This window comes from Myxine glutinosa, chromosome 9 (assembly GCF_964187855.1).
Source record: "Myxine glutinosa chromosome 9, kmMyxGlut1.1, whole genome shotgun sequence".
Lineage (NCBI taxonomy): Eukaryota > Metazoa > Chordata > Myxini > Myxiniformes > Myxinidae > Myxine > Myxine glutinosa.
This window is the reverse complement of record NC_136269.1, coordinates 55600452-55613057: the sequence shown is the minus strand read 5'-3', so window position 1 is coordinate 55613057 and position 12606 is coordinate 55600452. Positions and strand designations below refer to the sequence as shown.

General features: G+C 45.8%; 1 protein-coding gene across 1 annotated transcript in view; it reads left to right on the top strand.

The window, feature by feature from the left end:
- LOC137435376 (nesprin-1) overlaps positions 1 to 12606 on the top strand; it is a 375431-nt gene that overhangs the window by 116849 nt on the left and 245976 nt on the right. The window contains exons 45-48 of the mRNA XM_078784359.1: positions 5506 to 5631; positions 5758 to 5934; positions 8386 to 8654; positions 10280 to 12446. Coding sequence (XP_078640485.1) covers positions 5506 to 5631; positions 5758 to 5934; positions 8386 to 8654; positions 10280 to 12446 — 2739 coding nt within the window. The remainder of the gene's footprint in view (positions 1 to 5505; positions 5632 to 5757; positions 5935 to 8385; positions 8655 to 10279; positions 12447 to 12606) is intronic.

Genomic DNA, 12606 nt, shown 5'->3' with positions numbered 1-12606 from the left:
TCGGTGCCCTCTGGCACTGGGCTACCCGGGTCCGTCCTCCGGATCCTCGGGCCCCATCCACAACAACTCTACCGGCTCCCAGAGCCCACCTGCGGCCTCACCTGGCCGACATCCTCACAGTGGTGGAGTGCCCAAACCAACTACACACACTAACAGGCTACACGCCCAGCCATTTCCACAACACTAATGCACCCATCCAAATACCATTATTTCACCCGCACCACAGATGCCAATATCCAACCACAATTTACCTATACCCCCTACCTAACACTTACACTACCCTCCCCGGGTATTCGTGATGGGGGTCCATCCTTCCCCCACTCACACCTTCGCACCATCCACTCCACTCCATAGTTTCCACCATACTCACTCCATGACCATCCATTCCAATACTCCATATACTCCATACCATTTATTCCACACAATCATTCTCCATACACCTGTCGTTGCACACCTGTGCAATCACACCTGGTGCCACCTGCACCCTCCTTCCTTCCTGGACCATTCGGTCAATACAACTTACATCACTATCACTCACTCATACACTGCTCCATTCACCTGTCCAGTTGCGCACCTGTGCAATCACACCTTTTAACCATACACACGGCATCATCTAATCTACCTGTTGCCCTGCTAACTTAGTGCTCCCCGTCTTCCCTTTAAACTAAGCACATACCACGTCATTATCATCCACTCTAACCTACCTGCGTCCCCTCTACAGGTATCAGTCACTACCTAATCTTAACGTTACCTAAGGTCATCTTCTCTAGATCCCTATCATTATATCCTAACCCTCCCGGGCTAGTTTTCACTGCCAAACCCCATAAACTAGTGCACCTTTTCCCCCGCTGTGAGAGATGGCAGAGTTGCCATCCCACCACATCGGGTATCTCTCTATAAATTTTGCTCATCCAAATTCAACAAATCAAAAATTTGCCATCACTACCCATCATCTGCCAATCATTACTGCCAATCCTTTGCCAATCATCAAATTTTGTTTTTCTAATTTCGGGGCCAAAACACTATCCTCATCATTATGTCTATTCACTAGATCCTCTCGGTGCGCCAATTCACTTCTAAAGCTCGGCTTCGTAAAGCCGAGCAATGAATGCGGGTTGTTTGGTGCCGGCGGCTGGATGAGTCCGGCACTCGGTGCAGGGAAGGAGGTCTACCCGGGCCGAGATCCCACGCACCACCTCGGCACGGAGCCATCCAATGGCCCGATCTCGACCTGCCGGAACGCCTCAACAAAAAGGGGTCGCCATGACGACCCTTCCTCTCGGGCTGCCCGCTCCGCCTAGTGGAGCACGGACGCGGCCGTTCCGAGCGGGGCCCAGCATGGATCGCGTACGGCGGTTCTTTCGAAACCGCCGTGGTTCGGATCCCCGCTGGTCCTCGCGGCACGCGAAGCTGCTCGGCGTGCACCGAGGGCCCGATTCGGCTAAATGTCGTTCTAACCGCTAACCCGGTTACCGTCGATGCTTCACCTGCATGCTCACACGCATACGCTACCCCTTTCACCCTCACCGAGCTCGGTGCTCCAACGCCGCCCGTACACCCCGCGTACTTCGCTATTGCACTCGTTCTTTCGCTCACAGACTTGGTCACACACCTGACCACCGCACACCTTTGCACACACTCGTCGTTTGCACACCTCACCAACACACCTCTTCGCGCCCCCTTCTCGGTCACCTCCTCTGTGACAATCACAGGTGTGCTCTCACTCGCACACCCAACTACGTGCCTCACTACTAACTCAAGTGTGCATTACCACACATGCTCTACCATTCCAGGTGTGCATCCTTCCATTCCAGGTGTACATCCTCTCTCACCTGCCACAACCAACTCACGCTCCGTGTCACTCTCACTACTTTTACGACCACACTCGGTCGCGCACTCACCCTTACTCTCGCCAGCGCACTCTTTACTCATGCACCCGTCCGTTACACACCTTTCTCGCGCATCCTCTTGCGCACACTCTCCCGTTACATCCTCTGTAACACTCACCATAGGCGTGCATTCTCCCTTACTCTTGACAGCGCACTCTTTCCCCATGCACCCGTCCGTTACACACCTTTCTCGCGCATCCTCTTGCGCACACTGTCTCGTTACTCCCTCTGTAACACTCACCACAGGTGTACACTCTCTCGTTACATCCTCTGTAACACTCCTCACTACGCGCTTCCATGTGCTCCCTCGCACACGCGCTACGACCAACTCACTCTCGACAGCACACACACTCCTCGGCGCACACTTTTTCCTCACACACCCCAGAGTCGGACATTCTCGCACACCTCTTCCCTCGCACACCGTACCTGTCGCACACTTCACCAACGGCCTCTCACGAACACCCGGATCCAAATCAACCCCCAAGCTGACTGAAGCTCCCCTCACATCATATGCATTTCCGAATATATCGCCACTCACCTTGGCACCTCGTCTCCGCACCTCCTTTGCCACCTGCAAACTCTTTATTTGGTTAGCGAGCACACCATCACGATTTGAGCACCGACCTTGTACATATTCCATCACCTCCTCCTGTATTTCTCTCTTAGTTTCCCTCCGTCTCTTCTTAATTTCACTCACCTCGTCTGCCACTTCCTCTAACTTGTGCTTCACCTCTTTTATTTCCCGGTGCGTCTCCTCTATCTCATCCTCTAAGGCTACCTTGACCGTTTCTATGTGCGTCCTCACCTCCCGGTCCTTTGTCTCCATTACTTCTGTCACCTCGTCCAACCTCGTTGTCAGTCCCTCACGTACCATCTGACATTGCCTCTGTGTCGCTCTTAAGTCATTTTTTATGTCGTTTTGTGTCGCTTTTAACCCTCCTAGTACTGCAGTGTTCTTTTGTACCTGCTCCGCTAACTCCGTCTGTCCCACCGTCAGCTGTTCCACCTCCTCCGTCAGGTCCTCTATGCCCCCTTGTAACCTAGCCGTTCCATTCCTCACCTCTTTCTCCATACGCTTTTCACCTCGCTTTACCTCCTCGCGTACCCCCGAGACCTCCTCGCGTACCCCCGAGACCTCCTCGCGTACCCCCAAGACCTCCTCGCTTACACCTCGTCGTATCTCCTCCCTCATCTCCTCCCTCATCTCCTCCCTCATCTCCTCCCTCATCTCCTCCTTCATCTCCTCCCTCTCTTTTGTAGATGCCACCCTCATCTGTCCCAATTCATCCCTCTGAGCATCCAATTTGGTTTCTACCCCGATTTTCACCTCCTCTATCTGCTCTCCCATTTGTTTAATTTCTCGGGCGGATTGCTCCCCTATTTCCCGCAATTTGTTTTCCATCTTGTTTTCTAACCCCTCTAACCCATGTTTCACCCCTTCTATCCCATTGTCTAACCCCTCAAATTTCTTGTCTAACCCCTCAAATTTACTGTCTATCTTCCCAATTTGGGCACTGGTACCCCTCGCTTCGTCCCTCATTACCCCCATTTGGCCCTCCAATCGCTCACCCATTTTTCTTCGCTCTCGGGTGGACTTATCATTTTGGGCATCCATTTTTGCCATCATTTGAATCATAAAGACTCGCATGTACTCTGGCATCTCTGGCTCAGCTGCCGCGACCACGGGCGCGGCTAAATTTGGCGCTGCAATAACTATGTGCGCGAGGGCGCCATTATGTGCGCCTGATACCTCCTCAACCACCTCCTCATTGTTCTCCTCCACCATTTCTTCCCTCTGGTCCTGAGTTACCCCTAACCCCTCTTCTAGCTCACCCACTTGCATCCGATCGCCTTGACTAGCCATGGCGCGATTTCAAAATTCGGGTTTTGTAAAACAAAACAAATTTCAGTAGCTCGTAATTTTGAACGCGTTAAGCGCGCTTCGGGTCCGTTCCCGCTCCCGACACCAATTGTTACGGCCCACGGATAAGGATGTTGGTTTGCCGAGCGGATGGCACCGCGGGCTAACAGTTACCCCGATTAACCCGATCCCCGAACGTTGGCCGGATCGCGCCACAGCTATTCAATATGGAAAAGACAAAAGTGACACAGATGTGAAAAAGCAGAAGAAGGCGAAAAGGTTGGAAATACTACTAAATTTATTCCTACTATATACAGGCTCAAAATAACCAAGGAAGAAGGAAAGATAATAAAATAATATACAGAAGAATTAGAGACACAGTGCAAATTCCTTATACAAGCTTAATTAAATCCCCAGGGACAAAACAAACAGAACAAACTCACGTACACAAAAGGATGGAAAGGCAGGAGGTGGATGGCTGGAGGGAGAGGAAGGTCCAAGGGGTCCTGCAGCACGATCGGCGCATTTAGCAGCCGCCGTTCCTTCGCGGCCCTGCTCAAAACCGCCGTCCAGGCCCCAAGCGGCTGTTGTTGCTGCTGTGGCCGCCGCTGCTGCTGCTGTTGTCTGCTGCTGCTGCGGTGGACTTCGCGCGCTTTTCCAGGACTACAACAGGCTTCTTGCTGTTAACTACTGCTCAGTCCAACCTTGGCGAGCAAGGCGACGAATAGCAGGCTTTGTGCTTTCCGGGGTGTCCTCTCCTTGGATGTTCTCTATGTTCTCTTTCTTGGTCCAACCACTCTTTCTCTCTCTTGGTCCAATCACTCCTCACCACCGACAACTCCCTTGCTTCTTGCGTGCGCGCCTTTATAGCGCCTCCGGCGATCAAGCTGCCGGCCTTCAGGACACGCCCATCTGTGTGCTCACCTCGGCCCTGGTTGGTCGCGCGACCCTCTGGCTCCGCCCTTGATGACGACGGGCAGGCACGCTCTTCGTCCCCGACCCGAGCACATGTTCAATGGTGGTTTTGGAGGGGATGTAATTGGCAATCGAGGCTTGGCAATGATGAAAGGGGAAAGTGAAAGGAATCTACTCTATTTTACTTGGTGCAATGGAGTGTCATCTTAATGGGAGACAAGGCCTTACCCTAATACACATAATAAAGATATAACTATCAACCAGGGGGAAATCTATGATTGGCTGACGTGTATGCTTTATGGACTAATTATGGGACGCCCTTTGACCTTTACACAACACTGGAGGCAGGAGGGTCCAGAATCAAGCAATATTAATAAACACACAATAAAAAAAATACAATCCTCATATCCGCAACAATATAATTATAATGATATACACCACGATTGAGTGATTCGCTTTCAAAAAGTGTGCAACTGTTTTCCTTTCTTGTAATATTTTGATGAAGTAAACCCCACACAAGACGAAGTCACGCAATAAGGAAAAATAATCACACACAGATGTATACATTGGGGATGCAGGTCTGCATTATAAATGCATTGTGAACCCAACATTCTTCATTAATTAACAACCTTGTTTTTTTTATTTACAAAACATTGGGTTCACCGTACATACATCATTTTAGATGAATGGTCTTGAGCAGTGTATATTTTATCATGTCGTTTAGGTCAGTTGTTTTTAACATGTACACATTATTTTAAGGTGCTTGTTAGGATGTCCGCACATAATTTTCATCCACGTGTTTTGCTGCTTCGACCTAATTGTTTTGGGTTTTTTTGGCAGGTAAAAACACTTCGTATCACAAAAGAACAAGGAACTGCATACCTGCAGCTTCTCCAGTCCATCTCTACACCAGATGACGAGGCAACACTGAAAGCCACAAAAGACGTTCAACAGGCAAATGAACAGGTGTGCATGTTTGATCCAAGCTGAAACTACCCAGTGCTACATTTAATGATAATATTGTTTTTGTCAATTAATTTTTATATTTTCTAAGTCTGATTTTGCTTCTGTTTGTCTTTCTTCACTGATTAGCTGGAGGAAGCACAGGCCAAGCTTTCAGTAACAGTCTGTGCCCGTGAAGAGTCAGATCGCACAGTGGCTGAGCTTGGGAATTCCTTCAGTGAAGCTGCGGTGCTCCTTAAAGGTCTTGCAGACCAGCCTGCAATGCTGGGGGTTGAGAGCGCAGAAAACCATCTTGTGCAGGCTCAGGTGAGTCATAATGGCCTTGCGTAGGAAGGTTGGCCGAAAGTTTTTGTGATTCTGGATGCCATGCCCTCACTCATGGTTTTGAATCATTTATGGACACTGAAAGGAATTTTATACAGATAATATTTGCGCAAGTTCTGAAGGTGCTAAGGGGAAGGGGAGGGGGAATGTAAGAGGGTGAAGGAATGTAGGATGGCAGGAGTTTGAGAAACAAAAAATTTACAAGGGGGAAAAAATAAGAAAATAAGAAGTGTGGCTGCAAGGAGGTAAACTAAGGAGTGAGAAGATAAGATGTGAGGGCAGAGGGTCAGGTGGTATAATTTCCACCATTTTCAATTCATACCATCTAACCTGCCTCAAAGCTTTTCATTAACTAGATTGATTTTTGAGAGTGTAGTGTTTGTGAAATATGGGCTAAAATGAGCATGGAGAGGTGATGTGGGTCGGGCAGCAGAGAAAAGAAATGAATATCAGGTAGAGGGGAAGAAGATCAGACAAGGAAATAGGTTTGAGTATCTGGGTGGGACAGTGGCCAGGGATGGTATGTCAGAGGCAGAGGTGCTGAGAAAAATGCAGGTGGGTATGAATGCATGGAGGGTGTAGTGGCAGACAGAAAGGTTTCGAGGAGATTGAAAGGAAAAGTTCTGTTTATTATCGTGCGTGACGCCAGCCTACCTGTACAGTCTGAAGATGGTGGCATTGACACAGAGACAACAGCAGAGGCTGCAGGTTTGCGAGAACAACTGGGTCAAGAGGATTGTGGGAGTGAAGAGGGTGGATAGAAGGGGAATGGATTAACTGGGGGGAGGAGATTGGTGTGTCGATGATCTTGACATGGAGATTGGTGAAATGCCAGCTGAGATGGGCTGGATATTTGGTGCGGGTGGGGGGAAAGCGAATGGCAAAGAGAGTGGCGGGAACAAGGTTGGAGGAAAAGAGGTAGACCACGGTTGAGATGGAAGAATTGTGTGAAGAGGGATATCAGTAAGGTGGGGGTGTTTGGAGAGTGGAGAGAGTTGGCTGAGGACAGAGGGGGGTGGAGGAGTATTGTGGTCAAGGTCAGGCAGTAGCTTGGTGCCATCGGACCTCACCCCTTGCAAAGGGAAAAGGAGGAGAACAACCAAAAACCAATACAGAGCAATACAATTTTTTATTACGGACCCTAGGCATCCTAGCCTGGTGTTGGCTTAGCGGTTAGGGTGCAGGCTTGGGATCTTAGGATCCTGAGTTCAAATCCCGGTCGATTGCTCAATTAACACCAGGGGGGTTGACTCAGCCTGCCATCCTTCCGAGGTCGGCAAATTTGAGTACCAGCTTGCTGGGATGAATGATCCTGGTGTATTTCCCGATTTAAAATAGGTACACCGTATCCCTGTGCATCATAAGAGGTGACTAAGGGTTGACATCAAGAAGGGCATCCGGCCATAAAAACGTTGCCTCAAACAGGGAACCATGATTGGCATGGGGCCCATAAGGCTAAACCTCACTCCAGCGGGGAAAATGGCCTTAAAACGATCATTTATTCATTCATATTCATTCATTCCTCGGCATCAAAAAGCTACAAATATCGAACAAACAGTTTCAAATGGAGCACCTCGCTGCCGTTAGAGCATTTAAATTGCATCTGATGTGGCAATAAATGTGAATTGATGGTCTCAGTTTGCCAGCACCATGACAGAAAACATCATTTGCATTTTTGCCGCCTCCATCCTGACCCCGTTTAGAATCCCGTGCGGGCATGGGCAACTTGCTAGTGGTAATCAATCATGTTGGGCTGACAGGATGGCCTATAGAGGTATGCACACTCGCCTCAAAGCTGTGTAGCCTGGGTTTGAATCCCGACCCAGCTATAAACTGTCATCCCGGTGTTTCACAGACAGAGTGATCAATCAATGTGTGTGCCGTCCCTCGGAAGGACATTGAACAGGCGTCCCGTCTACCAGCATTCGTCGCTGGACGTTAAAGATCATGGTGTCCTTCGCGAAGAGTAGGCGAGCTATCTCCAGCACCATGAACAAATTCCAAATTCCTTCCCCAACCAGCAGAGGGCATTGTATCAGCACCACAGCCAATTATGCTACACGCAGCTTTGTGCTGCATAAGACCGAATAAGTTGTCTGTGTTGATAAATGTAGTCACTTCACTAAGTTGACACTAATGGCTGTGAATACATAAAACTTTGATGTGTTCACTGTGGTAAGACATGTTGCAGATTTTCCTTTGCAGTTTTGCACCTATCTTATCAGCAACAGTCCAATGGCAGATACATCACATTAGTTGGAAGCAAAGCAGTGCCTTGAAGCCAGATCTGTGGTTCACTTTTCTCTAGTGAAAATTATTATATTTTTGCTGTGTGACATAAAGTTAAATGTCCAAGTTTTGTGATTGATTTTCCTGAATCCTCTAGAACTGTATGAAGCAAGTATGTATGGTTTTTCCCCCCGTTTTTAACAGCACGTCTGCAAGAAGGCTGAGCATTTGCACACAAAGCTGAAGGAAGTGAGCGAACGGACAAATTATTTGGTTGAAGGAGATGATACATCTGGAGGACAAAAGGGCCTGGCTGAGCTTGAGGCACACTGGCAGGATCTTTGGCAGCAAGCCAACACACTGCAGGTCGTACGAAAGGAAGACCTTGGTAGAAGCCAAGACTATCATCACAGTCTAAGACTTGTGCAGGAAGCACTTTCCAACTGGTTCAGACATTGGAATGCCTTGAACAGGTGTGTATCACTATATCATGACAAGAATCATGTCCTCCGATGACATGGTTCTTGTCATGACATCATATCCGATCATCATATGCGTCTTTGATATCATCTCCGATCGATGCAAAACTTTAAACTCCCCATGGAGAATATTTTATTGATACCTCTGATGTCATAGGTCACATGGTATGGCAGCCATATTGGATTAAAGGAAAAAATTGGACATTGTCTTCTCTGAAACCGCTCAACGAAAAAAACAAAAACGAAACTTCCCATGGGGTATATAGGGTGATAACGATGATTCTATCATTGAAGTGGTATTCCAGCCATAATTGGTTGAATCAAAATCCTTATCCAAAAAAATTGAAACTTCCTATATCTGATTTACAAATCGATGTGAGTGAAGAATTAAATTTATGATGCGGTCTGATGACCATATTAGATTGAAAGTAAAAAATGTAAAAAAAAATCTTCTCCAGAACCGCTCAACAGATCAATGCAAAACTTCTAATGACTAGCCATGGGGAATATAGTTATTAAAGAAGTCATCACCTTCATTGACACAATTTAGTGTTAATGTGCACAAAAGTGGTCGGTAAATATCCTAATAATAAATAAAGATACGGATAATGGCAATTATTGTGACATAATAGGGTGCATGTGTGATACAGGTATATGGGTCACAACAGCAGTTCACCGTAATAGTAGCGTGTTCAGTTAATGATGGTATTTTTGTTCAGAATGAAACAAAAGGTGAGAATATGCATTCTACTTTACAAAAAAGAAAAAGGTCCTGTCTCCTTCAGCTGCTGCTCACAGCTTTATCTAGCTAACTCTGGAATCAAGCTAGTTGTTCTATACTGAATCCTCTCTATGGCAGCTCTGTCCTTCCTTAAATGTGGCGATTTAACTGTACAGAATATTCTTGGTAGGGCCTCTCTAAATTCCTGTGCAATGTTAACACTACCTCTTGAATTGAATGATGTTCTAAGATTATTTACCGCATTGTATCCTGATACGTATCACAATATGGCCCTCTATCACACACAATACATCACCACATACAACTTTTGCCTATTCCCAACTCTTTTATTGTAGTCGTGTTTGGGAGAAGGGGAGGGGTTAGGAGTGTTGGGAGTCTCTTAAAGAAGTTAATAATAAAATGTATTTAGTATGTGTTGTGTAAAACTACTATAACAGTCGAGAACGAATGAATGCAACTGATACCATTTTTATTTACATAATTGGTGATTAAAATGGTTTTTGGCCGTTTCAAAAATATTTCAAATCATTATTTCAAAAATCAAATGTTTCTGCCAACCCTCTACTGCTGATGACTTTTGGTATCTGGATCATATTTCTCATTTTTCAGGGTATCTGTCATATTTACATCTACATTTTGTAGTTACATTCAAATGGGTCAGACAATTCTGTGGCAGTCTTCCTTGACAAATTAATTCCCAATTGGTTCTGAAGTGTTATATCATCTTTTTACTTTCCTTGATCATTTAACATCATATTTGACTTTAAAAATAGACTTTGATCATGTATTATCTTTTAATTGTGTCGTTTAATTTGTCGCCATTGCACTGTTGTATGCTGTTACCTTATATGTCACTTGGTATGTTCTGTTCATGCAGGACCGACGTCGAACGCACAACTGTTTATATTGAAACTCTCCAACAACTGAAAGGGAACATGGAACATGAGCAAAATCTGCTTTCTGGGTTGAAGGAAGCTCGTGAAAGTGTTCTAAAAAACCTGAGCCCTGAAGATAGTGAACTGGTGCATCAGAAAAGTGCAAATTGTGAAGAGCAATGGACCCAGCTTTTTTCCCAGATCGAAAAAAAGATCCAGCTCATGGTCACTGCTGCAGAAGAATATGACAATTGCAAGACCAAGTTAAAAGACTTAATATTCCAACTGAATGCTCTGAAGAGCTCTTTTGCAGAACTTGGGAAGAAGAGACTCCCAGATTCTTCTGTGGAGATTTCCAAGGGGCTGCAAAAGCAGCACGTGACCTTCAACATGCAACTGAAAGAAATCAGGCAGTCATTGCAGTTGCTGTTTAAGGAATCGGAAAAATACTTGGGAAGTTTGGCGAAAGCAGAGAGGCAAGACCTAGACAACACTTTGAGTAGCTGCCAGAAGCTTTATGACTCTGTATCCGATTCCGAGTTGCAGTGTTACAAGTACTTGTGTAAGATCATTTCCGAAAGAGCTCAGTTTATGCTCCAAATGCGACAGTTTAGGGGAAGACTTGACCAGGTCAGAGTGAAGGTGAACCTTGAACAAGCAGTTGCCCTGATGCCACAACACATCAACAAGCAGATAAAGGCCTGTGCAAATGTGCACAGTGACTTAAAAGAGAATGACGGAGAATTACAAGACTTGTGGAAGCAACTCCATGCCTTTATAAATGAAAATGATGTGGAAGATATGGACTTGCAGATTAAGTTGCAGGAGCTTCAAGATTATTACGATTCTCTGATGGAATCGTTGACCCAGAGGCGGCATGAGCTGGAAAGGTGCCTAGCTTTGAGGAGTCATTTCAAAGCAGATCTGGACAAAGTTGGTTACTGGCTTAAACAAGCTGACATAGTGACATTTCCAGAAGTCTGTCTCATGTGCACAGAAGCTGAGTTAGTGGGAAACCTCAGTAAATATGACAAAATCATCTCTGAGGTGCCAGCACATGAAAATATTTTACTGTCCATACAACGGAATGGCCAAGATATAATGCCATTGCTTGGTCAAATTGACTTTGCTTTTTTGGATGAGAAATTGAAAATGCTGCCACAACACTTTAGGGATGTTGTGGATTTGACAAAAGAAAGGCGTGAAGTAGTTCTGAAGTCCATAAAAATTCGTAAAGAATATTCTAATTTGATTAAAAGAATTAACAACAAAATTGCAGAATCTGATCGACATGTGGTTGGATTTGGAAAGGAGCCCGTTGGCCTTTCCGTAGAAGCAACAGCAGGTAAGGTTGAGAATGTAAAACTGGTGCTCAAAAAGCTTGCAGAACTTCGGCCTTTGCTTGACAAACTTCATGAGAAAAAGGAGTTTCTTCGTGGCACAGGCCAACCTTGGTTGCCGGAGGAGTTGGTTGGCTTGACAAATCGAGTCCAAAGGCTACGGAGGCAGGCAGAGTGTAAACTGACTGATGCAGAGGAGGTTCGCACATCACAGGAAACACTTCAAAATTTGCTGAAGAACGTTCAGGAGCTTTTGGAAACATCAAGGATAAAATTTGTTAATTTGTGTGAGGAGTCACAGGAATTGGACGATCAATTAAAGCAATATTGTGTGATTTCTAATCAAGTTCAAGCAACTCAAGGTCTCCTGAAGCAGGCTCAGGAAGAGCTGGACCACTTCCCAGTGGAGCTTGATAGAAAGTCCAAAGAAACTATAACACTTGAACTTCAATATTGGCAAGAAGCAATCCAAGCTCTTCAGCAAAGTGTGAATTGCAAGACACAGGAGTGTGAATCTATGGTCATTCAGCGAGAGAATTATGACACCCAATTCCAGCATGCTATTGCCTTGCTCCAAGAAATGTGGGAGGAACTACAAAAACCTCTTGCCTTAGGCCTCAGGCCTTTTCATGCTGAGGAGGAGATCAGAAGGCACGAGTTGCTGCAAGAGGAGCTACAATCACAGCTCCGCATCATAATGGCTTTAAGCAACCACTCACCAAGCCAAGGCCTCAACGACACAGAGCCAATTTCTGGTGATATGCAGGCTAAAATGAAAGAAATAGTACAGCTTGATGAACAATGCCAAGAGGCCTTCAATAGAAAGATGGTAAATAAATAATGCATTTAGTATTTACACATCGCAACAACAATATTATTCATATTGCCATGGTATTAAGTGACATGTAATTTTTATCTCGTTATTCACTGTTTTAATGTAAGACTCAGTCATGTAAAATCTATTTTTGTTAAAAACTTACAATGAATCA